Source organism: Gorilla gorilla, chromosome 12, assembly GCF_029281585.2.
Source record: "Gorilla gorilla gorilla isolate KB3781 chromosome 12, NHGRI_mGorGor1-v2.1_pri, whole genome shotgun sequence".
Lineage (NCBI taxonomy): Eukaryota > Metazoa > Chordata > Mammalia > Primates > Hominidae > Gorilla > Gorilla gorilla.
In genome coordinates this window covers 103,354,965-103,382,261 of record NC_073236.2, presented here as the reverse complement: position 1 = coordinate 103,382,261, position 27,297 = coordinate 103,354,965, and the positions used below count along the sequence as shown (strand labels likewise).

The 27,297-nt window shown below is 41.2% G+C and overlaps 1 protein-coding gene across 4 annotated transcripts in view; it reads left to right on the top strand.

The window, feature by feature from the left end:
• Positions 1–27,297, top strand: part of CRIM1 (cysteine rich transmembrane BMP regulator 1) — a 201,123-nt gene that overhangs the window by 97,469 nt on the left and 76,357 nt on the right. For all 4 annotated transcript variants that reach the window (XM_031007160.3, XM_063695962.1, XM_031007168.3 and 1 more), the window contains one exon: positions 17,490–17,611. In XM_031007160.3, coding sequence (XP_030863020.2) covers positions 17,490–17,611 — 122 coding nt within the window. The remainder of the gene's footprint in view (positions 1–17,489; positions 17,612–27,297) is intronic.

Here is a 27,297-nt window from a genome sequence, read left to right as displayed (position 1 = left end):
GGCTTTTGTTGCCATTGCTTTTGGTGTTTTGGACATGAAGTCCTTGCCCACGCCTATGTCCTGAATGGTAATGCCTAGGTTTTCTTCTAGGGTTTTTATGGTTTTAGGTCTAACGTTTAAATCTTTAATCCATCTTGAATTGATTTTTGTATAAGGTGTAAGGAAGGGATCCAGTTTCAGCTTTCTACATATGGCTAGCCAGTTTTCCCAGCACCATTTATTAAATAGGGAATCCTTTCCCCATTGTTTGTTTTTCTCAGGTTTGTCAAAGATCAGATAGTTGTAGGTATGCGGCGTTATTTCTGAGGGCTCTGTTCTGTTCCATTGATCTATATCTCTGTTTTGGTACCAGTACCATGCTGTTTTTGTTACTGTAGCCTTGTAGTATAGTTTGAAGTCAGGTAGTGTGATGCCTCCAGCTTTGTTCTTTTGGCTTAGGATTGACTTGGCAATGCGGGCTCTTTTTTGGTTCCATATGAACTTTAAAGTAGTTTTTTCCAATTCTGTGAAGAAAGTCATTGGTAGCTTGATGGGGATGGCATTGAATCTGTAAATTACCTTGGGCAGTATGGCCATTTTCACGATATTGATTCTTCCTACCCATGAGCATGGAATGTTCTTCCATTTGTTTGTATCCTCTTTTATTTCCTTGAGCAGTGGTTTGTAGTTCTCCTTGAAGAGGTCCTTCACATCCCTTGTAAGTTGGATTCCTAGGTATTTTATTCTCTTTGAAGCAATTGTGAATGGGAGTTCACTCATGATTTGGCTCTCTGTTTGTCTGTTGTTGGTGTATAAGAATGCTTGTGATTTTTGTACATTGATTTTGTATCCTGAGACTTTGCTGAAGTTGCTTATCAGCTTAAGGAGATTTTGGGCTGAGACAATGGGGTTTTCTAGATAAACAATCATGTCGTCTGCAAACAGGGACAATTTGACTTCCTCTTTTCCTAATTGAATACCCTTTATTTCCTTCTCCTGCCTGATTGCCCTGGCCAGAACTTCCAACACTATGTTGAATAGGAGCGGTGAGAGAGGGCATCCCTGTCTTGTGCCAGTTTTCAAAGGGAATGCTTCCAGTTTTTGCCCATTCAGTATGATATTGGCTGTGGGTTTGTCATAGATAGCTCTTATTATTTTGAAATACGTCCCATCAATACCTAATTTATTGAGAGTTTTTAGCATGAAGGGTTGTTGAATTTTGTCAAAGGCTTTTTCTGCATCTATTGAGATAATCATGTGGTTTTTGTCTTTGGCTCTGTTTATATGCTGGATTACATTTATTGATTTGCGTATATTGAACCAGCCTTGCATCCCGGGGATGAAGCCCACTTGATCATGGTGGATAAGCTTTTTGATGTGCTGCTGGATTCGGTTTGCCAGTATTTTATTGAGGATTTTTGCATCAATGTTCATCAAGGATATTGGTCTAAAATTCTCTTTTTTGGTTGTGTCTCTGCCCGGCTTTGGTATCAGAATGATGCTGGCCTCATAAAATGAGTTAGGGAGGATTCCCTCTTTTTCTATTGATTGGAATAGTTTCAGAAGGAATGGTACCAGTTCCTCCTTGTACCTCTGGTAGAATTCGGCTGTGAATCCATCTGGTCCTGGACTCTTTTTGGTTGGTAAACTATTGATTATTGCCACAATTTCAGCTCCTGTTATTGGTCTATTCAGAGATTCAACTTCTTCCTGGTTTAGTCTTGGGAGAGTGTATGTGTCAAGGAATGTATCCATTTCTTCTAGATTTTCTAGTTTATTTGCGTAGAGGTGTTTGTAGTATTCTCTGATGGTAGTTTGTATTTCTGTGGGATCGGTGGTGATATCCCCTTTATCATTTTTTATTGTGTCTATTTGATTCTTCTCTCTTTTTTTCTTTATTAGTCTTGCTAGCGGTCTATCAATTTTGTTGATCCTTTCAAAAAACCAGCTCCTGGATTCATTGATTTTTTGAAGGGTTTTTTGTGTCTCTATTTCCTTCAGTTCTGCTCTGATTTTAGTTATTTCTTGCCTTCTGCTAGCTTTTGAATGTGTTTGCTCTTGCTTTTCTAGTTCTTTTAATTGTGATGTTAGGGTGTCAATTTTGGATCTTTCCTGCTTTCTCTTGTGGGCATTTAGTGCTATAAATTTCCCTCTACACACTGCTTTGAATGCATCCCAGAGATTCTGGTATGTTGTGTCTTTGTTCTCGTTGGTTTCAAAGAACATCTTTATTTCTGCCTTCATTTCGTTATGTACCCAGTAGTCATTCAGGAGCAGGTTGTTCAGTTTCCATGTAGTTGAGCGGCTTTGAGTGAGATTTTTAATCCTGAGTTCTAGTTTGATTGCACTGTGGTCTGAGAGATAGTTTGTTATAATTTCTGTTCTTTTACATTTGCTGAGGAGAGCTTTACTTCCAACTATGTGGTCAATTTTGGAATAGGTGTGGTGTGGTGCTGAAAAAAATGTATATTCTGTTGATTTGGGGTGGAGAGTTCTGTAGATGTCTATTAGGTCCACTTGGTGCAGAGCTGAGTTCAATTCCTGGGTATCCTTGTTGACTTTCTGTCTTGTTGATCTGTCTAATGTTGACAGTGGGGTGTTAAAGTCTCCCATTATTAATGTGTGGGAGTCTAAGTCTCTTTGTAGGTCACTCAGGACTTGCTTTATGAATCTGGGTGCTCCTGTATTGGGTGCATATATATTTAGGATAGTTAGCTCCTCTTGTTGAATTGATCCCTTTACCATTATGTAATGGCCTTCTTTGTCTCTTTTGATCTTTGTTGGTTTAAAGTCTGTTTTGTCAGAGACTAGGATTGCAACCCCTGCCTTTTTTTGTTTTCCATTTGCTTGGTAGATCTTCCTCCATCCTTTTATTTTGAGCCTATGTGTGTCTCTGCACGTGAGATGGGTTTCCTGAATACAGCATACTGATGGGTCTTGACTCTTTATCCAACTTGCCAGTCTGTGTCTTTTAATTGGAGAATTTAGTCCATTTACATTTAAAGTTAATATTGTTATGTGTGAATTTGATCCTGTCATTATGATGTTAGCTGGTGATTTTGCTCATTAGTTGATGCAGTTTCTTCCTAGTCTCCATGGTCTTTACATTTCGGCATGATTTTGCAGCGGCTGGTACCGGTTGTTCCTTTCCATGTTTAGCGCTTCCTTCAGGAGCTCTTTTAGGCCAGGCCTGGTGGTGACAAAATCTCTCAGCATTTGCTTGTCTGTAAAGTATTTTATTCCTCCTTCACTTATGAAGCTTAGTTTGGCTGGATATGAAATTCTGGGTTGAAAATTCTTTTCTTTAAGAATGTTGAATATTGGCCCCCACTCTCTTCTGGCTTGTAGGGTTTCTGCCGAGAAATCCGCTGTTAGTCTGATGGGCTTCCCTTTGAGGGTAACCCGACCTTTCTCTCTGGCTGCCCTTAACATTTTTTCCTTCATTTCAACTTTGGTGAATCTGACAATTATGTGTCTTGGAGTTGCTCTTCTCGAGGAGTATCTTTGTGGTGTTCTCTGTATTTCCTGAATCTGAATGTTGGCCTGCCTTGCTAGATTGGGGAAGTTCTCCTGGATAATATCCTGCAGAGTGTTTTCCAACTTGGTTCCATTCTCCGCATCACTTTCAGGTACACCAATCAGACGTAGATTTGGTCTTTTCACATAGTCCCATATTTCTTGGAGGCTTTGCTCATTTCTTTTTATTCTTTTTTCTCTAGACTTCCCTTCTCGCTTCGTTTCATTCATTTCATCTTCCATTGCTGATACCCTTTCTTCCAGTTGATCGCATCGGCTCCTGAGGCTTCTGCATTCTTCACGTAGTTCTCGAGCCTTGGTTTTCAGCTCCATCAGCTCCTTTAAGCACTTCTCTGTATTGGTTATTCTAGTTATACATTCTTCTAAATTTTTTTCAAAGTTTTCAACTTCTTTGCCTTTGGTCTGAATGTCCTCCCGTAGCTCAGAGTAATTTGATCGTCTGAAGCCTTCTTCTCTCAGCTCGTCAAAATCATTCTCCATCCAGCTTTGTTCCGTTGCTGGTGAGGGACTGCGTTCCTTTGGAGGAGGAGAGGTGCTCTGCGTTTTAGAGTTTCCAGTTTTTCTGTTCTGTTTTTTCCCCATCTTTGTGGTTTTATCTACTTTTGGTCTTTGATGATGGTGATGTACAGATGGGTTTTCAGTGTGGATGTCCTTTCTGTTTGTTAGTTTTCCTTCTAACAGACAGGACCCTCAGCTGCAGGTCTGTTGGAATACCCTGCCGTGTGAGGTGTCAGTGTGCCCCTGCTGGGGGGTGCCTCCCAGTTAGGCTGCTCGGGGGTCAGGGGTCAGGGACCCACTTGAGGAGGCAGTCTGCCCGTTCTCAGATCTCCAGCTGCGTGCTGGGAGAACCACTGCTCTCTTCAAAGCTGTCAGACAGGGACATTTAAGTCTGCAGAGGTTACGGCTGTCTTTTTGTTTGTCTGTGCCCTGCCCCCAGAGGTGGAGCCTACAGAGGCAGGCAAGCCTCCTTGAGCTGTGGTGGGCTCCACCCAGTTCGAGCTTCCCGGCTGCTTTGTTTACCTAATCAAGCCTGGGCAATGGCGGGCGCCCCTCCCCCAGCCTCGCTGCCGCCTTGCAGTTTGATCTCAGACTGCTGTGCTAGCAATCAGCGAGATTCCGTGGGCGTAGGACCCTCCGAGTCAGGTGTGGGATATAGTCTCGTGGTGCGCCGTTTTTTAAGCCGGTCTGAAAAGCGCAATAATCGGGTGGGAGTGACCCGATTTTCCAGGTGCGTCCGTCACCCCTTTCTTTGACTCAGAAAGGGAACTCCCTGACCCCTTGCGCTTCCCAGGTGAGGCAATGCCTCGCCCTGCTTTGGCTCGCGCACGGTGCGCTGCACCCACTGGCCTGCGCCCACTGTCTGGCACTCCCTAGTGAGATGAACCCAGTACCTCAGATGGAAATGCAGAAATCACCCGTCTTCTGCGTCGCTCACGCTGGGAGCTGTAGACTGGAGCTGTTCCTATTCGGCCATCTTCACAACAAAGGTCCATCTGTTCTAAGATAGTGTCTCAGAGAAGATGGCACTTAACAGTTTGGGTTTTTTTTTTTTTTAAGATTGATCTGTTAGTAGACAAATTTCCATAATTCAGTTCATTTTTGTTGTTGTTGTTCCCTTTAATTTGAATAATTTCTCCAGCTGCTTTTTGGGAGTAAATAAAATTAAGTTATATAATAAGTAAAATATGCATTAGCACAGCACAGATTTAAAACATTCCTGACTCTTGACATGCTATTATGGTAGCATTCTCTCTGTTTTTAAACACATGCAGAAAAAAATTTGGAAGTGTATTTGAAGCTCATCTTTCTCAACTAAGAAAAGAACATCTATTCTGTTGCCCTCTGTCACAGTAATTTTTGGCCCAAAAGAGCGAGTCAACTCATGACTAAAAAAGCCAGAGTCTATATTAAACTCTGATGTTTTTAAAACAAAATAATTGTAGGAATTCCATGTTATTATTGGACCTATCCCCAGATTGAAGAAAATATGCTTTCCTAGAAGTAAAGCCCTTGCCCGTTGGAAATGAACTATCTCCCTAGTAGAGTGTTTGATTTGTCAATAATTCTCTTCAGATGCGTGCGTGCTGTGTTTCCTGTACTAGGGCCTTAGGCTTTTTGTATCTCACCTTAAATTTGACCTAGTGTCTAGCCTTATTTTGTATTTGTCTTAGTCCCGAAAACAAGCAAGGCTCTCAGTCAGTGGCTTCCAGTTTAATCCGAGTGGTCGTGGATATCACCAGACACTGTATATGTGGCCGTCTGAGTCGGACTGAGAGAAGGTAACTTAACTGAATTCCATAAGCCTTTCAGTAAAGTTGAAAGCGGAATCCACGGCATGATAATATTGAAACTCAGAGGTCTCTCCATACCCTCATTTGCTATGTCATCATCATGGCACATGCAAACAGAACAGCTCTGCAAAAATGCTTTGTGAAATTACTTGCATAGCTAATAAGCAAGTCTAAAATGTAAAAGCCCTACCTGTAATGAAAATACCAAAAGCAACCCAAATCACAGAATATATTTTACTCTTCATTTACACCTTTACATTGGATATGGCTTATTGGGTTCCCCATCATTGTAGTTGCAACAGTTTGCAGATAATTCAGGGTTATATTTGGTAGACATTTAATTGCTAATTAGAACCCAGGAGGTAGAGACATCTGGTTTCTCTTGGCCTTGGTCAGTCTGTTGTGAATGTATTATACAGCAAGTGCTTTGTAAATTATTCTTTCCTGACTTTGCTTTTGATTGAAAAGAAAGGAAGTTATATGTCATGGCTCTTATGATAATATGATCAGGGACTTTGATTTCCATAGCTAGATCATGAAGAGTTTTAATGATAATTCCTAAGACATTAGATTGTGGATTCTTTGAGGGCAAGGACCCACCCTATATATTTCATTCTCATCAGTACCTAGCACGGGTAAGTAATGAATGCTTTTAACTAAATTAGATAGACAATTAGTCTGCAGCAAAAGTCCTAGCATCAAAACCCCGTAGTGTTCTTGGATTGTTCAGGGAGCAAATATTTTGAGCATTTGTCATGTGCCAGGCATTGGGCTGCCCAGCAGGAATAAAATATAGTTGCTGATGTCTAAGAGCATATATTATAAAGGGAAGGCAAATATGTATAAGTCATTGTAGTTTAAAGCGTTGTGTGCTTTGGAAGTAGAAGTGTGCAAAAAACACAAAGTTAGCAAAGCAAAGACATGCTAATTCCTATTTGGAGAACGGTCAGATTTGACTTTTGAACTGAGTCTTTAAGAATGAGTCAGAGTTCACCAGATGGAGAAAGAGAGAAGGGCATTCTAGGCTGTTGTTGATTTTTCGACTTGTAATGTGTCTTGCAGCTTAAAACATTAACACTAATCCCACCTACCTTTATGATTCAAGAAAAAGGGAATTCATGACAATATTGGGTTTTCTTGAGATAACCACTCCATTGCAAGACTGCATTACTTGTTTAAGATGTTTTGTTACTTTCCTGTTTCTTACAAGTGAAGATGCTTCTTAGTATGGTAGGCAAGGCCCCTTATTACTCAGCCCTGACCTCCCTCTCTGGCCATGACTCCTGCCAGTACCCCCATAATAACCCCAGTCCTCCTCTCAGTACATAATGTACTTCTGGTGGGCTAACCTATTAGTTTAAACTAAACACACTGTATTCTTTCTTGCCTTTGTAAATTTAGTGTGTTCTTTCCTCTATCTGGAATGCCTTCCCTCTGTGCCCACTCCCCCACATTTGATGGTCATTTCACAAACTGCCACTCACGCCCCTCACCACCACCACACACACACACACACACACACACACACATACAGCATCAGCTGTTTATCTTTGTGCTGCTAGTTAGAGAAGGCATCATGGAAGAAGTGATCGTCAGGAATGAACCGACTTCTGTGAGGCATGATGGGGGGCTTCAGGGTAGAAGATGCAGAGTAGCTCTGACTTTTCTCTAGCTGCTCTTAACAGCTTGAGTATCAGCACAGAGGAAGTCAAAGGGTTGAATCACAGTTTGCAGTTAGTAGTTCTTGGGGCTGAATTTTACCCCAAGACATGTTTTCTTTAATGTGCCCCTTTTTTTCTATTTTTAAATTAGTCACTGATATTTAAAAACTGGCATACTTCACATAAAAATCTGGCTTCTCTTGAGTACATGGAAGGTATGCCCTCATTGAGTTTACCCTTTGGCATGGAATGAGTAGTGATGCCCTGTTAGAGGTCACAGACCTTCTTGAGGTGTCTGCAGTCCCCCTCTACTCTTTTAGGATTCCTGCCTGACTCCTATAGACATTCAGGTTTGCCATCTCTGGGATTAAATAAGTTGGGTTTGGGAGACAGATACAGAAGGAGGATAAAGAGGCAGGAAAGGTAAAGGCGTTAGGAAGATGGTGGTTCAAGTGAAACACCGTGGGTTTTGGGCTCCGTTGTTAAAGAGGTACAGTCAGGAGGAGGTTCAGGCCGCAGAGAAAAGGAAACGATCTGGAGAGTAGATGTCTCAGTGACTTTGAAGTGTCAGTATGGTAGAGCATGGGCCAGGAAGAACTGGAAGGATGGACCATTGTGATCAGCAGATAGGATGTGTGACTTCAGAGAGTTCAGAGAGCTGTGGCTGCAGGACTGAGTCACCGAAGTAGAGGGGGCAGCAAGGGTCACTGGATTCCAAAAGATCAAGTGAGGCCAGAGTGTTGAAAATACTTTGTCCACATAGACTCTCAAGCCTCTCAGATTATAATCATATAAAACAGCTAACAGGTGTTGTGTGCTTCTGTGTTCCAGGCACTATCCTGGGTGCTTTTCATCAGTTCATTTAATCCACATAGCAGTCATATGATATGTGGGTACTTTAATCATCCCCACTGTACATAGGCTACAATTGAGACTTAGAGAGATTACTTAACTTACTCAAGGTCACATAGTTCCTAAGTGGCCAGAACTTGAACCTAAGACTGTGTTGTTGTCAAAGTGCATTCCCCAAACCTCTGCCCTCTAAAGCGTTGGATAGGAGACAGAGTCACCGGAAGGGAAGGTTTGCATGAGAGAGGAAAGCAACCATGTGGAAGTAGCCAGTGGTCAACTTGGAGAATGCTGACCTCCCTTCCATCCCAGGTGAATAAGTGAGTAGGATGTGGGGATTCTCAGTCTCACTGGAGATGGCTATAAGGAAATAGAATCTTTAGGGGAGAGCCAGGTAAATGTTAGAAACAAATTTGAGTGGTGCATTGTGTGATACATTCAGAGGATGGGGGAGTTTGTCTGCAGAGGAAAGTTTGGAGGAAGCAGGGGAGTCAGTTGGAAGGGATGAGTCCCAGAGCAGTGCTTTCTGGGGATGTGCATTCCTTGGAGGATGAGAGACAATACGGTCTTTCACTTTGCACTGCTGACAAGGATGAGAGGCTGGGAATTGACTGCCCAAAGGAATCCAAGTGGATGCATGCTTAAAGTCATCTGTTTCAGCACTAGCTCAGGCCCCAGATGGCTCTGGCGGCCTGAAGGAGTGTTAGCAGCCAGGCAATGGAGGCTTTGCTCAGATTTTCAAGTAGAAGGTTAGTCCAGACATCGTTGGTGTTTGTTCTTTGTGTGCTCTGGGGAGAAGATTTAATAGTCAACCTCCCATTGTGTTCTCATTTGTGGTTATATATAAAAGCTTCCCTAAATTCCCTAAACTTAGGGCCAGAACCCTGTGTATCCCCAGCCGCAATCCAGCTTAGTACCTGCTGCATGTACACACTCGGTAAACAGCTACAAAATCATTACGTGTTCATAAACAAGCTGATTCATTGTTCCAAAGCATCTATTTTCTGAGGCAGTTGGAAATTCCACTCTGAAGTGGGAATAACCTATGTTGCTAAACTAAAACTTATTCTCCACTTCCCAGCCCAGTTCTCCTTTCCACAGTGTGATGTGCCAGTTTCCCTTCCTACTTTTCCAAACTAGTCCTTCATGCAGCTCTCACTCCCATCTTGTCTTACTCTCTAAAGCCATCCTACCAGCCATGAAAGCAGATGCCATTGTCTTCCCCTAGACCTATGGAAGTGAAGGCAGGGAGCCTTCCGTTCCTGGGACTTGGCCAGCTCTCGATATGTGATATCGGATTGTTGAGCTGGACTGAGTGGCCCAGGATTTCTGCCAGATCCCAGCTGTAACATTTCAACAGGGGCACGGGCCCTGCGATTACTTTCAGCTGTGTTTCTGCTGTGTCTGTCTCCACCCCCCCCCCCACCACCCACCGCTGGGGTTGAGTCCCTTCAAAACTAACCCTGATTTTTTTTTTTTAGCCACTCACATCAAGGTAGTAATTTGTGAAAGATGCCGTTGTTTTCTCCCCACCACACCTACTTTCTGTGGGGCAGAGTCCTAGAAGATAATTGTTAAATTCTTATAGGAACCACGTAGACTTACAACTTCTGTTCTCCTGCAGCTTATACCACTTTCCTTTCAACTTAGCACCTTAAGATAAGCTTCCGGAGCCACATGCCAGCCTCGAGGAGGAAGCTAGGAAGAGAAGAGCTTAATGACTGCTTTATTATTATTACCAGTAGTAGGAAGGCGAAGGAATATTTTATTTTATTTTTATTTATTTTATAAATTTTTTATTTCCATAGGTTTTTGGGAAACAGGTGGTATTTGGTTACATGAGTAAGTTCTTTAGCGGTGATTTGTGGGATTTTGGGGCACCTATCACCTGAACAGTATACACTGAACCCAAACCTAATTGTCTTTAACTTATACCTTCCCTACATGCGAGCATGTCCTTTGATTCCTCCCCCCGGAAAAAAACAAAGCGTAAAACAACAACAACGAAAGGCAGAGTGATTTTCTGGTGCTCTTCAAAGGGAAAGTGTTGAAGAAGGTACAGTTTCTGCTCACTGTACACAGGGGAGGGATGGCTGCGGGGGGAGAGTGTGATCCCCAGAGCAGGGCTGCACTTGCTGTGGCTACAGCACATTTGTCAGTGTTAGGGGGTGGAAATGCCAGGAAATCACGCAGGAATAAGCTTGAGACAGGGGAGAAAGGGTGAAGGAGGGTTAGTTATTCATACACAGATAGTAGTAAATCTCTTACGGTGAGGCACGAGGAAAACTGTGAGCCTAAGGAACTTTCATAGGGAGGAGTGCTGTTTTCCATAAGAAGGGTTGGACCCTCAGATAGCAAACCTGTTTCTTTTTGGATATTTTATTTGCAGCCTTTGAAAAAAAATAAAAACCTTACACATTCCTGGAAAGAGTAAGAAATTTAATCAGTAGAAAGATAGTACATCGAATTTAATTAAAGTTGCAGCTACTTTTTATAGAATAGCACTGTGTTTTATATGTCATTATAATTTCCATTCCCGACAAGCTATTTCATTAATACACTGTGTAGAATCCTAGTAACACAAGGGCTTTGCCCTTTTTGCTCCTCATTTATCCTTGTTTCCTGACTAAAGGGAGACCTCCCACCCACCTGTAAGTAGTTTTTAATTTATAGACGGTCGTGTCTCCACTTTTGAAGACCTCAAGCACTCAGTTCCGGTGTGTAGTAAATCCAGTATTGGAAGAAATCTTTTCCAGAAGACCTCACTGACTTGTTTTCCTCTAGGATACGGGCAGAGGAAGATCAGAGTCTGCTGGGGAAGATAAGGAATATGATGGCTTGCTGCTTCCGAGCTGCCTCCTCTGCAGAAGGAGCTTACTATGGGGAATGTTAGGATAACAGCACCCACACCAGGATACCTCTGGGGTGACGGGGTGAGGCAGAGGTTGAGGGGCATTCCTGTTCTTTGCTGAAAGGGCTGTGGGAGGGGCAAACAGGACTCCTAGCCCTGCGGCCTCCTCCAGGAATCTCCTATAGGTTATCTTCCGTTAAGGTTTTTCTGGTCATTGTAGTAAAACAAACTGTTGACCCTTGCGCTTAGTTATGTAGGGTTTGAAACATGCCTAGTGGTAGGGAGACAACAGCATCTAGCATGTTGTTTCTTTTCCGGCCTTGCTTAGAGTTCTTTAGTAGGGAAAAAAAAAGTTATATAATTATGCCCCCACGAGAAACAAAACATCACCAGTGCAAAGGCCCTATCTTGAGCTGGGCCTGAAGGTTGAGGTGCTTGGAGAGGAGGAGGATCAGGGGAGTAAGGGACACAAGGTGACTGATGTTCCTGAAGGACAGGGTGCAGGTGAGTGAGAGGAGGATGAGCTGAGGTCAGTTTGCAGCAGTGACGGGAATGGGAATGGCAATGATAGAATCAAAGGATTTTATATTTAGAGAAAAGTTTATTATGATCCAGCTCTCTCACTTTATGGATGAGAAAACAGTCTGCAAGAGTTTAAGTAGCTTGCTAGCAGTCACACATTTTTCTTCTTTGGGTGACAGTATTGGATAAATTGGTAATATTTCTGTTCTTTTCTTCCCTTGTGGTATCTCTCACTTTTAAGCAATGGTATTCAGGCAGGAAGGAGTCTTTGTAAGTGATCTAAAACAAGTACTAGTAATCATTGTTCTCATTATAATGTTAAAACTAGTTGTACTTGTTTTTTGTTTGTTTGTTTGTTTTTAGTGGAAAGTACAAATTAAACTGTGACCACCCAGGCTGTGCACATCTAGGCACAAAGTTCTTGGAAAGTGGATTGCAAATTCCCATCAGCAGAATCTCCTGGAGAGCCTATTATATGGGCAGATTCTGGAGCCGCTCCCCAAACCTGCAGAAAAACAATGTTTGAGTGGGTACCCTGGAATCTGCATTTTAAACACATTCCATAGTCTTTCCTTCCACATACTAATTTTGAAAAGCACTGTACCTAGAAGCTTGCAGTCTAAAATGTATAAAAATAAAGAATATAAAACAATACATGGTCTAACCCCTGACTTAGTATCCATGAAAAAGTTTATTTCAGATTATTGGTTGGGTACCTTTATCATTTTTTTACTATTATTTATAAGACAAGTAAGACATGCCCCCTGCACTAGAGGAATTCACAGGAGAAACAGTCTGATTTTGATTTAGTATGATGGGCCGATGCACTTCAAGAGTTACTACCGTTATGTACTGTTGCAAGTCAGAGGAGGGAAAATTAATCCTGTTTGTTTTTTGACCAGAGAAGGTCTTATAGGGTAGATGGTCTTAAGGTTGTGGGGAATTCACCAGGGGCAAGGGAGAGGCAGGGATTTGAGGCTGGGTGGACATGAGCTGTGGCTGGAGTGATAAGGGGTGGTGGCAGGTGATTCAGTGACATCAGATCATCATTGTTGCTGGAGTGTAGGGTGTGTGCAGGAACCAGTAGAATATAGAAACTAATAACAGGTAGAGGCAGACTTAGGAGCACCTTGCTAGCTATGCCCAGGAGCTCGGACTCTGACCTTCTGGCCTGCCTGGGATTGTCTGTGAAGTCCAGGAAGCAAAGGACATGAAGGGAAAGCATAAGTGTGTACTCACCGCCCTTCAGTCAGCAGAACCTCCTAAAGGGGTGAGTGCCCTCTAGGGGTTTCCATGATTTCTGAGTTCCATTGTACTCAGGCACTCAGGTGCCCACTGAGCTTGAATCCATTACCTACTTGAGGAAAAAAAAAAGACAGCTTAACCAAGTCCCACCTGGCTGCAGCTGTGGTTACATTATGCAAAAATTTATTAATGTGGTACCTCGATTGATCATTATATTAACTCTAAGGATTACATTAGAGGCTTTATTTTTCTGGTTACTTGCAAATACAGGTTGCATCTTCTTTGAAGTTAAAAAGCCCTTAGCCCACATATTGTATGATTCCATTTATATGAACTATCCAGAATTGGCAAGTCCATAGAGACAGAACATAAATTAGTGGTTGCTAAGGGCCGGAGATCGGGGGAAAGGGAGTGACTGCTAGTGAGTACAGGATTTCTTTTTTGAGGTGATGAAAATGTTCTGAAATTAGGTACTAGTGATGGTTATACAACCTTGTGAGTATAAAACCACTGAATTGTGTACTTTAAAAGGGTGAATACTTATCGTAAGTGAATTATATCTCAATAAAGCTGTTTTGTTTCATTTTTTAAAACCTTAGCACTTCTGCTCAAGGTCATGCAAATAGCTCTGCCTGGGGTGGCCTTTATGAATTCACAGTATAGAAATCTCAGTGCTCTCCTCACTTTCTTTTGTGTTTTTGTTTTGTTGTGTTACTGTTATTCCTGTCTTGTTCCTCTCCAGTTCACTTCCACTTAAGAAACATTTATATGACTAGACATGATAGGTACTAGAAGAGCTTATGTTAAGATGAGTCCTCAAGTTACCACAAAATAGAGAAAGAGGGTGCTGTAAGAAAAGTGTGGTGTTTGGGGGTTCAGAGAAGAAGCTGTTATCTGAGGTTGGCCTAGAAAGACAACTGGGCATAAGGGCTGGATGAGGAATGTGCAGAGGCCATTAGGGCAGGCAGTGCAGAGACAGCAAAGTGCGGACTTATTTGGAGAAAAGAGCATGACCGTAGCACTGGAAAATGAAGGGAAATACTGGGAAACAGAATGGGGAAAGGGGTATATGGACTTCAGAGTGTTGAATGCTAGGCTGAGAAAGTGATACATAAAATGAGGAGTAATGGAAGATAAATTTTGACTGCAGAAGTTTGGGAACTGAGCCTTAGGATGGGTGTAGCATGGTTTGGGAGAGACAGAGACGTGGGCAGGGGGAGATTGGACTAGAACTGGAAATTGGGGAGAGGGCTTCAGAAATGAGGGGTAAATGTTGAAATCAGCTCACTGCAGCGTTTCTCACGAAATGCTGTTTCCTCTGCCCCTTTTGTGTTCTCCTTTACTTTGCTTGCTCCTTATCCAGAGATGGGGATAAAGGGACGGAAAGATTAGGGAGGACAAAAAGAATTAAAATGAAGAGAAAGAATGTGGTGAGGACGGTACAGGTTGCATGCGTCAGTTCTTCTGTAGTTCAGCATTTCCTGTTCATGACTCAGTAGAGGAAAATCTAGTCTCTTCTAGTGGAAAACACAGAGAACAGGAAACCCTATTTAAAATCAGGTCACTTGACAAAGCTGTGTAACTCCTGTTCCCATCAGTGAAAGGGAAGAATACCTCCTGCAGTGTGTGTTAACCAGAGAATCTAGAATAATCTTACTGAAGAATTTTTTAAAACTACATGGGACTCATATCATTTGTAGATATAACAGACTTCCTGGGCAAATATGGGTCATGATCGGGTCCCCTTTTGTTACCTGACAGAGTGAATATAAACGTACCTGTTAAAAGATAACTCATGTGAGTTGTATTATGTTGAAAATAAGGAATTGCTATTTGACCATTTCGAACTGCAAAACTGGCAGTTTCAGTAAGGTTTTAACCTAATTGATAGCTACACAATAGATATCTGACCTAAGCCCAGATTTTTACCTTTTGTGGTTCTTTCATCAGCTCTTTCTTGATTAAGATACTAATTTCAGGTTCAGGGGAAGCTGTGAAAAGTCAAAAGATGGCAACAGGTAGATCAGAAGGCTTTGCAGGGAAGGAAACAAGGAGACAGGAGCTGGGGTCACACCAGCTAGCAAAACCAGGATCTTTATTATGCAGTCAGTTTAGCTGTAAAGATTCAGCATAAAACATTTTCCTTTCCTAGGTGGGTTAATAGGTAGTTGGGTGCTACTTCAGCTCTTCTGTAGCCTGCTGGAGACAACTTGTAAGGGACTTTAAAAAAAAAAATAGGAATATTTAAATGTTAGGAAGACGTAATGCATATAATGTTTACTCTTTGGGTGACAGGTACACTAAAGCTCACACTTCACCTCTATGCAATATATGTCTATAAGAAACTTACACTTGTACTCCCTAAATGTATTTTTTAAATTGTAAATTTTTTAAACAAATGTTGGGAAAATAGGTCAAACATAAAAGGGGAAAAAAGACTTCATGGCAGACTTAGTCATGGTGTTCAGTGTGGTGTGACTCCTAACAGCCTAGCAGAGAACGCAGCACGTAAGTGCACATGTGCAGTAAAGGTTGTTCAAGTGTTGAAGGACAACATCTGAAGAGGTATTTTTTGGTTGACTGTACACTCTCAAGTGTTTAGATTAGAATGATTCCCTGGAGCACATGTGTAGGCAAGAATGTGGAATGATAGAAGATTTGTAAGAGAAAGTTAATCAGCTATTCTTGCGGGATGCTTTCATTGTAATCACATCTACACATTGCGGTCAGGGTGTGGCCTGACAGTATTCTAGCCCCATTTATCTATAAACTCCAGAGAGTTTTAAGTTGTACAGAGTGCCAAGTACAATAAATGTAAACAATATAATATTACTGTTATATCACAGCAGTATGATTATGTGCTTACCACTGCAATGGCTAGGGATATAAGCATGAAAAAGTATGGGATGATCTTATCAGGCACTAAAAGCCCAGCTCACATTTACTCAGCGCTAGAAAATGATTGTCCTGTAGGAATATAGCGTACGAATTGAGAGCTCCAAGCTCTACTCACACAAAACAGGCAAACCTTTACTTGAAACCATTGGTAGAAATACAATTGCAGCAAAACCTGAATGACCTAACACCCTCTTCTCCCAGGAATCCAATAGAACTGTCACCCCACATGGAAGAATCCTCAAGGAGCCTGCCTTGGGGTGATAGTGGGGTGTTTAAAGCCACCTTTCCAGTGGCTTTAATAGTCTTTGATGCAAATCATAACCTAAAGTAATTTCTTTTCTAGTTCCATGGTTAACTATAAATGTAATTAAATCTCTGGGCCTCATTATTGAAGTACTTGTGGACTATAAGCGTATTTTAATTTATTAAAGATCCAAAGAACAATAAGTGAACAAACCAATTACTTAAATAAGAAGGGGGGACAAAGGCACAATTAATGAATGTGTTGATAGTTTTCCCTGCTGGGAACATTACCTCCCCTGATCTTGACCTCTACCGTACGTAAATACCCACATACTTCCTGCCAGGATGTCTTTTTTTAGGATGCCTTCCTTTTATTCCTGTCAACCTGGGAACTCCCGCCGTCATCTTCTCCACCCTCTGACCCATACATCTCTCCCCAGGGGAGTCCCAGGGCAGAAATCTAGCGGCTCTTTCTTCATCTTACATTCACATGCTGACACCCAGCTGCCCTAAGTTTCCTGTGTCCTGCCTCTCTTTCATTGTAGCAGATGCAACATTTTGTCTCCTCTTATTTCACCTGCCCGTATTTGCCAGGCTTCTGTGTTTAGCAATTTTTGCAGCAGCATTGAAGTTAGGGGTGAGAGCCAGCACAGCCAGCTTGCAGCTCATGGAACACCCCATTCATGCGTGCAGAGAGATCGATGCTCAGGTGGGAGCTTAAGATCCAAAAAATTAAGACTTTCAGCTTCCAAGATAGCTGTCATAAAGTTCACTTACTACAGCTTAGGCCCTCTCTTTATAAAGAGCTCCTCAGTCTTCAGTCCGTTTCTTTTATTGTGCACAATCATAAATTAAATATTGCTCAAGATGAGAGTGGACTTAAGACAATCACACTGACAAGAAAATACTAAAAAGCTAATAACTTAATCATTGAACCAGGAGTCAGAAAATCTCTGAAAAACCCTAAACATCAGTTGCAGCAAAGGAGCAACATGGGGCCATTTAGCACGGGAACATTCACTCTGTATTAGCCTGTGCAAGCATCGATTCACAGAAGAGCATAACAGATACATATGAAGATGTCCCTGAGTCAGCCAGAAAATGTTTGTTACGCTCAATACCAGTCTGGTTAAGTAAGAAATGAGGTAATGCATTTTAGAAATATTTCTGTCAAAATGGTTAAAGTTAAAAATTGGGGTGTACATAAAGGAGACAAGCCTTAGTTATTTGAAAGCAAATTATGGTAGAACCTCTCCTGCCTTCCCATTTCCCAGTGACACCAGATAAAGGAGGCAGTGTCGTATAGACCACTTTGTGTACTTTGCCACAGCCACTGCCACTTTGTTTGTGGTCTCCCGACTTCTATGTTGTTGTTTATTCATGGGGTTTTCCTTCCCTTTTCTTTGGTTTCAGATGCGAGTGTCTCTCTGGCTTATGTGGTTTCCCCGTGTGTGAGGTGGGATCCACTCCCCGCATAGTCTCTCGTGGCGATGGGACACCTGGAAAGTGCTGTGATGTCTTTGAATGTGTTAATGGTACGTGGGGTTTCTCTTGTTCTCAGAGAGTGTACATTTGTGCAGAGGAGGAGGAGGGAGGGTTCAACTTAGCTGCTTCTGCCTTTTACAAAACAGGGATTACCTTCAGGGACTTGCTGAAGGGCACTCAAAAAGGTTTGCTTAAGATCCACAGTGCAGTAAAGAAAGTTAGGTTAGGAACTATCATTCCACCCATCAGAAGGAGGATTCTGGAAATGTAATAGCAGACTGCATGTAGCTGTCATACTCAGCTGTGTTACAGAATGTCTAAAACCTAGGGATTTCAGGAAAAGGATCCTGGAGCCTGTGATAGTTTTCCTGCTGTCACTCAGTAACTGGTCCCATGGCTGTCGGGAGGTTACCTGGCTAAAACTGCATTGGGCCTGCCACGCTTGGGAACAAGAAAACATGGCTCATCTTGTTTAGCATTTTCCTACTTAGAACATCTTTGCACCTGATCTTAGCCGAAAGGCTGAGAGGCGGTGGAGAAGACATCTTTAATCAGTGGTTGGTCACTGATAGCGGCCTGCTTTAGGCTTGACCCATGTGGCCCTGAAAAAGGATTCTTGGGTCACGAGATTCCTTCTGACAGAATCTGCCTCTCCCTTTCACTTTATATGGGAGGATTTGGTGTTTGGTGGCTTGATGTTTATTGAGTTTAGGTGCTAGAAGGAAGGGGAACCTACAACATGCTTCTCTAGCAGAATATTCGTTAACAAAAAATAAAATAAACTCAAACAAGTTACATGTCAATAACCATTCAGAGCATTATTTAGTCAATACTTGTATACACAGGAAGATGGAGATGGATTTGGACAAATACAACAAAATTACACATAGAAATATTCATATCAAATACTTCCTGTAGGAATTCAGATGTCATAAGGTTTCCTGCCCTCCCAAGGCAAGAAAGGTTATGTTGCAGTTGAGTCCTATTTGGTTGCATCCTGTGATTTTTAGGCCCGTGGCCACGTTGTTTTTTATTGTTTATTTTTGCTTTGAAGAAACACTTGCAGTATGGCTTTATGGTTAAGAAAGAACACAGACTAGAATTAATAACCTCAGTTTGAAAATTGGGTCCTCCACTCACTAGCTGAGTTAACTTTGAGGAAACTTCTTGGTTTCCCTGGGCCTCAGTTTCTACTTCTCTAAAATGGACTGAATAACAGTAAATTAAACAAGGTATTATAGGTGAACTACCTTGAATTTTGCCTCAGATGTAAATAATCTTTAGTATTCTTTTTTTTATTTGAGACAGAGTCTCGCTCTGTCGCCCAGGCTGGAGTGCAGTGGCACAATCTCGGCTCACTGCAAGCTCCGCCTCCCGGGTTCACGCCATTCTCCTGCCTCAGCCTCCCGAGTAGCTGGGACTACAGGTGCCCGCCACCACGCCCAGCTAATTTTTTTGTATTTTTAGTAGAGACGGGGTTTCACTGTGTTAATAACCAGGATGGTCTTGATCTCCTGCCCTCGTGATCCACCCGCCTCGGCCTCCCAAGGTACTGGGATTACACGTGTGAGCCACTGCTTCCGGCCAATAATCTTCTGTGTGCACACTTTCTGTTCACATCCAGAGGCACAGTTCTGGACATTGGGGATGGGGGATAGAGATGGTAAGGTTGAACTTCCTGACTTACAAACCTTTTAAATACAAGCATACAGGAAAGGGGAACAGAAAAAGTTCTGTGCACTTAAATCACCTCTCGGTGCTTCTCCCCACTCCGGTCATTATTTAGCCAGTAATCACATCCATTAAACACAAGCAAATGGCCAAGCAGACCTTTTTTCTGGAGGTGCTACAGTTTGATTTATGATAGGTGAGATTCTGTGAATACTTGTACCACTGGAGACAGAAATAGTCACTGCTTCCCTGGGTTCCCAGCATCTCAGATATGCTTCATCCAGTGCTCATCACTTGGAAAATACTTAACGCTCGTGCCTGTCTCTCACTCCAAAATGTGAACTGCTGGAGGACAGGAGTCTGTCACATTCATCCTTGTGTCTGTAGTTGTTACCCTATTATCTGCCTCAGAGGACACCCAGATTTTGTTGCATGAGCCAGTGAATGATCTAATTCGTATCATCTTAGTTCCCTCTAGAGGTGTCTGTTACATGTCAGCCCATAAATGGATTACTTTGTAGGAATCCTCCATCTATTTACTGCCCTACACTTTAATCTTAAGTCATTTGTCCCCTGAAAATATCATCTCTAGTAGAAAGATTTGCTGGTGTTTCCTATGGGTGAGGAACCGGAGTGCCCTTCTTCTCTCCTTGCTTCTTGGTTCTAGATACCCATGGGTCATTCCTTTCTTATCAGAACATAGACCTTATGTCTTGCTCCAGTCTGATGTGTCTCAAACTACTAATAGCCGTACCTCCACCTTAGCAACCTTGGGATCAGTCTGCAGGGCCTGTCCTCATTTATTGCCACTTATTATAGAGCCCTGACTTCTGGAATAGGATTTGCCATCTGTCGTGAGAAGATGTTGAGTGGACAAAACACAGTCACTACATCTCTGGTCGTTGCTTCTTTCTTGCCACCATAAACTTGTTGAGTGATCTTTGCTTTCTTCCTAATCCTGCGGAACTGTCTCTATTGATACGTCAGTCATTCACCTGTAGAGGAGACCAGGAACTAATACTGTGAAGATTCATAATCCTACAGAATATTGTTAAGAACATTCTGTCTCAAAGCCTGCATTTTACTTCTCTTGATATATACATTCATACTCATACACACACATATATATAGATAGATGAATGTGTTTGTGTATGTATATATAAATATACTTACCACCTAGTGTCCTGGAAAAATCTGTTGTTGTAAGGTCACCATTAGAAGATACTACATATCAAAGATTCATTATCATCACTTAGAAAAGCAGAGTTCTATTTTATATGTATAAAACCACTTGCTTATACACAGAGGATTTGAGGAAACTTTACAGTGAGAACAGATTCCATAACATAGTGATAAAATATTTATGAGAAAGGAGAATCACAGCCATAGAATTGTAAGTAAAAGTTGAAAGTGAAAAATCAAACAGAAAGCACCCACGGGTATACAGTCCATCAGTGCCTATGCAGTTGTGGGAGTTAAATGTTAAATTAGGCCCCCAGTTTTCTGGCCATCAAAGTGAAAAAGGAGATAGGGTCAAATACGCTATTCTTATTTTCAGAGAGGAAGAAGCCTGCTGGATGGGACGAGTGTCTCTCTAATAGAGATTTTTCATATGGAAAGGAATGGATTTCATCCCACTGAATGATGAAGTTGATCATGTGCTTAATTGCGTTAACACCACAAATGCAGAAACTTGGTTTCCTGGGATTGTTCTCAATAAAAAGCAAAGGCAAAATATTAAAATACAACTCAGTTCCAAAAGGTCAGATTGACACAGCTAGACCCTAGGTGCTTGGAACATTGTTTCTCAATTTTGCAAACTGCCCAACATGGTGAGGTAGATCCAAAGACCCCAGTTCAGGAGACTGTGGGTAGAATGTTAACATGACTGACCCCACATGCAGAAATGGATTATGCACTGCCGCACTCACTTCCTGTGCTGCCATCCGTGTGATCCATATGCTTATGTTTTTTTCTTTTTAAAATCAAGTTTAAAGCTAAAACATAAAATTTTAAAATACACAGAACTCAAAAACTCGTGAGTTTTGAAAACACTAGCCTGATGAGTAGATGCAGAGAGAGCATCCTCCATAAATATTACTTTGTTTTTGTAGTTTGATTTTATTTTGTTGTGGCGGAGGGATGGGAGAGTTGCAGACCAGTTCATGACAGTTTGTAACTGCATTCTCTGACAAGCGCCGAAAGTAGAACTTACGAGGCTTTGGCTGAACAAGATCCTTGTTATTTAGAAACCAAAGGAACAGGTGGTATGATTATGTTCCTTTTATGTGAACTTAGAAGTCATCAAAATCATCACCTAGAAATATGACCTCCAAAGCAGTGTTGTAGCAGCCCTCCACCTTCGTCAAGAACCCACTGTATGTCTGCTCCGGCCCGCAAACAAATGTCCCATCAGCAGTCAGCTGGAGCTGGACAATGGCCTCTACTGTTAGATGGGTGTATGCTCTCCACTTAACACAGTACCCCCTGCTGTCTTACACATGGCCCACCTCTCCTTCCTGGAGGCATTTGGGTTTGAAATCCTAGGTGTAGAATGTGCAAGTGATTATTTGGTTTCTTAGATATGAGCATTTGTCCAACGTATATACACAAACATCTAGATAAAATGGAATATCTTGGCTGGAATGTCGTAGCCAAAAGCTGACTCTGTCTGTATGACCTACTTATAAAACGTTCCCCAAGTGAGTAAATGAATTAGTCTATAGTATTGTTATTGGATAGAAGCCAGTTGAAACTACCAGAAATATTTTTAGCCTTACGGTATTTAATACTGAACCATTAGTTCTGACAGCATAGTTAGCAGGGCCAGGTATATATTGAGGCTAGCCCCCATTCACAGCTCTAAACAAGTCATCAGCACAAAAGAGGAAGAGTACCCTCTTCCCAGTGGTGCCAAGAGTGGTGGGTGGATGGGGTGGGGATGGGAGCATTACTTGTGTATGGCACAACTAGCCAAAAGCAATTTCAGGGGGTTATGAAGTAAGTTCAGAGAAAGAGGATCTGAATACAACTTAGCGTGTGTTTTTAGCCTGTTTTGTGCCATTTGAAATACTTCTGTTTTGGAGCACTGTCCCTGTAGCACTCTGCTTCTCACAGCAGTATTAAAATGCAGCACTAACAATGAGGAGCCTGGATGAAGGTCATGTTGCCCACCCAGTAATTAGTTCCTGTTTTATTCAGACATATACGAAAGGCTAATAAAAACTGGAAGTAATCTTATGTTGGCCCTGACAGAATTTTCTCTAAGACAGTAACATGTGAAATCACCATTTAAAGGGGAGCCGTACCCAGCGTCAGCTTGCTCCTCATGTAAAATTTTGGCCTAGAAAATTCAGACCTGCAGGCTGTTAATTTAAAAAAAAACACTAGTACAGAAAACATTGATTAAGAACCCACTGTCTATATAGCAATTATGCTCGTAATGTTTCTAAGGACATAGTGTTTTCTACTGATAGAATAATGGAGATATTCTGGCACTTTGAGAGAAATACTCCACTCAGTATGTGTTTATTGAGCACCCCTCGTGTTCCTGGGGCCTTGTTAAGCTAATTTTGTTAAAGAGTGATACAGATTGTTGTAATCCTTTCTAAGGGTTGTTCTCTTTCCCTTTTCCTGAAATAGGATATGCTTGGTGTCCTCCAGCACACACACACACTTCCCTCTTCTCCCTGTGGAATAAGCCAATTGAAACTAGCAAACATATTTTTAGTCTTATAGTATTTAATACTGAGCCATTAATTATGAGAGTATAGTTAGCAAGACCAGATATTTATTGAGGCTAGTCCACATTCACAACTTTAAGAACATGTCATCAGTATAATTAATAAAGGGAAAACTTAAGGATTTAAAAACACACAGAACTCAAGAACTCCTGAGTTTTGAAAACACTAGCCTGAATGAATAGATGGAGAGAACATCCTCCATGAATAGTCCTTCTCTTTTCACTTTGGTTTTAATTTGTTTTGGTGGAGGGATGGGACAAGCTGCATGTCGAAGCTGCAGAGAGTTATCTAGAAGATTTAGCTATGAAAAGTGATGAAGGTGGCTACACTAAACAACAGATATTCAGTGTGGAGGAAGCAGCCTTGTATGGAAAGAAGATGCCACCTGGGACTTTCATAACAAGAGAGAAGAAGTCAATGCCTGGCTTCAAAGAATAGGCTGATTCTTATTAGGGGCTAATGCAGCTGATAACTTTAAGTTTAAGCTAAACCCCACGGCTGTTAAGAATTATGCTAAATCTACTCTGCCTGTGCTTTATAAATGGAAAAACAAAGCCTGGATGACAGCATGGTTTATTGATTACTTTAAGCCCACCATTGAGACCTACTACTCAGAAAAAGAGATTTCTTCCAAAATATTACTGCTCATTGACAATGCACATGGTCTCCCAAGAGCTCTGATGGAGGTGTACAAGATTAGTGTTGTTTTCATGCCTAACACAACATCCATTCTGCAGCCCATGGACCAAGGAGTCATTTCAACTTTCAAGTCTTGCTAATTAAGAAAAACATTTCATAAGATTAGCTGCTGTAGATAGTCATTCCTCTGATGAATCAGAACTAAATCAATTGAAAACCTTCCGCAAAGGATTTACTCACCATTCTAGATGCCATTAAAAACCCAGGTGATTCAGGGGAAGGTGTCAAAATATTAACATGGAGTTTGGAAGAAGTTGATTCCAACCCTCATGAATGACTTTGAGGAGCTGAAGACCTCAGTGGAAGAAGTAACTGCAGATGTAGTAGAAGGAGCAAGAGAACTAGAATTAAATGTGGAACCTGCAGAATGTGACTGAACTGCTGCAATCTCATGATAAAACTTGAAAGGATGAGGAGTTTCTTCTTATCGATGAGCAAAGAAAGTAGTTTCTTGAGATAGAATCTACTCCTGGTGAGGATGCTGTGACAACATCTTCACCAGATAAAATGACAACCAGGGATTTAGACTATTACATAAATTTAGTTGATAAAGCAACAGCAGGGTTTTAGGGGATTGACTCCAGTTTTGAAACAAGTTCTACTGTAAGTAAAATGCTATCAAACAGCATCACATGCTACAAAGAAATCTTTCATGAAAGGAAGAGTTAGTCAATGTGGCAAACTTCATTATTGTGTTATTTAAAGAAATTGCCACAGCCACCCCAACCTTCAGCAAGCACCATCCTTATCAGTCAGCAGCCATCAGCATCAAGGCAATACCCTCCACCAGCAGAAAGATTACTATTTACTGAAGGTTCAGATGATCGTTAGCAGTTTTTAGCAATAAAGTATTTTAAATTAAGGAATGTACATTGTTTTTTAGACATAATGCTATTGTCTACTTAATAGACTATAGCAGGGGTGTCCAATCTTTTGGCTTCCCTGGGCCACATTGGAAGAAGAAGATTGTCTTGGGCCACATGTAAAATACACTAACACTAATGATAGCTGATTAGCTTAAACACACACACACACACACACACACACATACACAAAATCTTACAATGTTTTAAGAAAGTTTGCATTCAAAGCCATCCTAGGCCTCATGTGGCCCGCAGGCTGCAGGTTAGACAAGTATGGACTACAGTACAGTGTAAACGTAACTTTTAAATGCATTGGGAAGCCAAAAAGTTTGTGTGACTTGCTTGAGCTGGTCTGGAACTGAACCCACAATATCTTTGAGGTGTATCTATCACCATCCACCAATCAGTGTAGTTTGGTAGGCAGTAGCATATACTAATAGTCTATATTACAAAATTCTCTTTTAGGAGTTCTGAAATGAATATTCAAGAAGGAAGGGAAGATTCCAGAACTTAGAAACTTAAAGTTTAATTTTGCAGACACAAAACACATACAAAAATCACTAAAAAGGCACTTCTGTGCTTCATATTGAGAAGTACAAATTACACAGTAAATTATTTCTTCATAACACTTTTCCACATCCACTTAAATCATCCTTTTGTGGAGATTGTGGCAATCTCCACACTGTTCTGAGATTCACATCTACCCCTGATAGGTGAAGAAGTAATTGGTCATTGCTCCTCAAAAACCACAGGTAGCCTTTTTATCATATACTTTTCTTAAGAGCCTCTATAAATCTCTTTGAACATCAAACAGATTTCATTGTGTTGTGTGACTTTTTTCACCCTTAAAGATTGATTGTGTTTCCAGGCTGTGTTTTTAGGATTCTCCATCTTTCTCACTTCCACTCCCTTGATCCTTGTGCTTTTGCTAGTGAAACCTAAGTGCCACAGTTCTCTCGTCAGTCCCATCCCCTCCTGCTTAAGCTTCTGCACACCCTACCGTAAAAACAAGTCCACCTGAAGCAGCTTTATTCATAACCAGAACCTGCCCTCCACACTTCCTCAGATCATGCACCAGGGTTTGTGGCTTCACCCGGATGGTAGCTGTGGTTGATCAACTCAACCAAATAATTAGTATTGATTGGTTTATTTTTTTTAGTTTCCATGGATGTTCATTTTGTTAGAGTACAGTATTTTGCCTCGCTCTACAGCCTGCAAATTTAATGTATAAAAGTACTCCGTTTTCTATACTTTTTGGAACTTATAGTCTAGCTGCACAATTCCTTTCAATCCCAACTCAGATTAGTTTGTTAGCTAAAAGTATATAGAAGAATTCTGAGCCATGGTAAGATGATTATTTTTTAACATTAATTTTCTGAAAAAATGTTGTATCCATGTAGCACTAGGGAAGGAGTTTAAACATTCACATGTACTACGTGTGCACACATAAAATCACTGCCTCATTCATGTGACTTTAAGCAAATCACGTCATCTCTTTAAGTTTCATCTTCATTATCGAAAAAACTGGTATTAATAATACTTGTTCTGTCTTCTTAGCGGGGTTGTTATAAAATAAATATAAAGTAATTGTCCTTGAGTACAATGCAAATGCAAATATCCTCCAAATGCGGTGAAAGTATTTTAGACATGCAAGGGGACATATTAAATGATTTGGGGACGGACAGAAGAGCCCTTGAAAGATGGGGATATCATCATCCAGCTTTCACCGGCAGATTGAGCAGGGCTCATCACCTCAGCAGAACTTTCTTCAGCTTAGGAGTACTTTTTTAAAAAATAGCTTTAGGAGACACCATGCAATTTACTAACTTAAGTTGTGCAATTCTATTGTTTTCAGTGTATGCTCAGAGTTGTGCAATCATCAACACAATCAGTTTCAGAACATTTTCATCAAGCCGTCAGAAAACTCCTGAACTGATTGCAGTCACTGCCCATTTTCCCCCAAAGCTCTCAGATCTAGGCAACCACTAATCTACTTTCTATCTCTATGGACATGCCTATGATGGGTGTTTCATATAAGTAGAGTTATATAATATTAATACCTTGTCTTTTGTGACTGGCTTCTTTCACTTAGCGTAATATTTTCAAGTGTCATTCATGTTATATTGCATATCAGAACTTCATTTCTTTTTATGGCCACGTAATATTTTATTGTATAGATATACTACTTTTTGTTTATATATCAGTTAATGGATATTTAGGTTCGTTCTTTCTTGGCTCTTGGGCTGCTAGGAACATTTGTTTATAGTGCTTTTATGTGGGTATATATTTTCATTTCTCTTGGGTATATACCTAGGAGTAGAGTTGCTTGATGATATGGTAACTCAAATTAAGGAACTCACAAACTGTTTTCCAAAGCAGCTGTGCTTTTACATCCTCACTAAAAATCTATGAGAATTCCAGTTTCTCCACATCCTCATCAGTGCTCGTTACTATTTTTTAATTATATCCATCATAGTGGGTGTGAAATGGTGTTCATTGCAGCTTAGATTTGAATTCCCCGAGTGACTAATGATTCGAGCATCTTTTCCTGTGTTTATTGTCCATTTCTGTCTTATTTGAAGAAGTGTCTGTTCAAAGGTTTGCCCGTTTTGATTAGATTATTTTTATCGTTTAATTATGGGAGTTCTCGGTACCAGTTTTTTTAAATCAGATATATGATTGCAAATACTTTCTCCCAATCTGTAGGGTTGTCTTTTTACCTTTTTGATGGTGTCCTTTTAAGTCCCAAAATTGATGAAG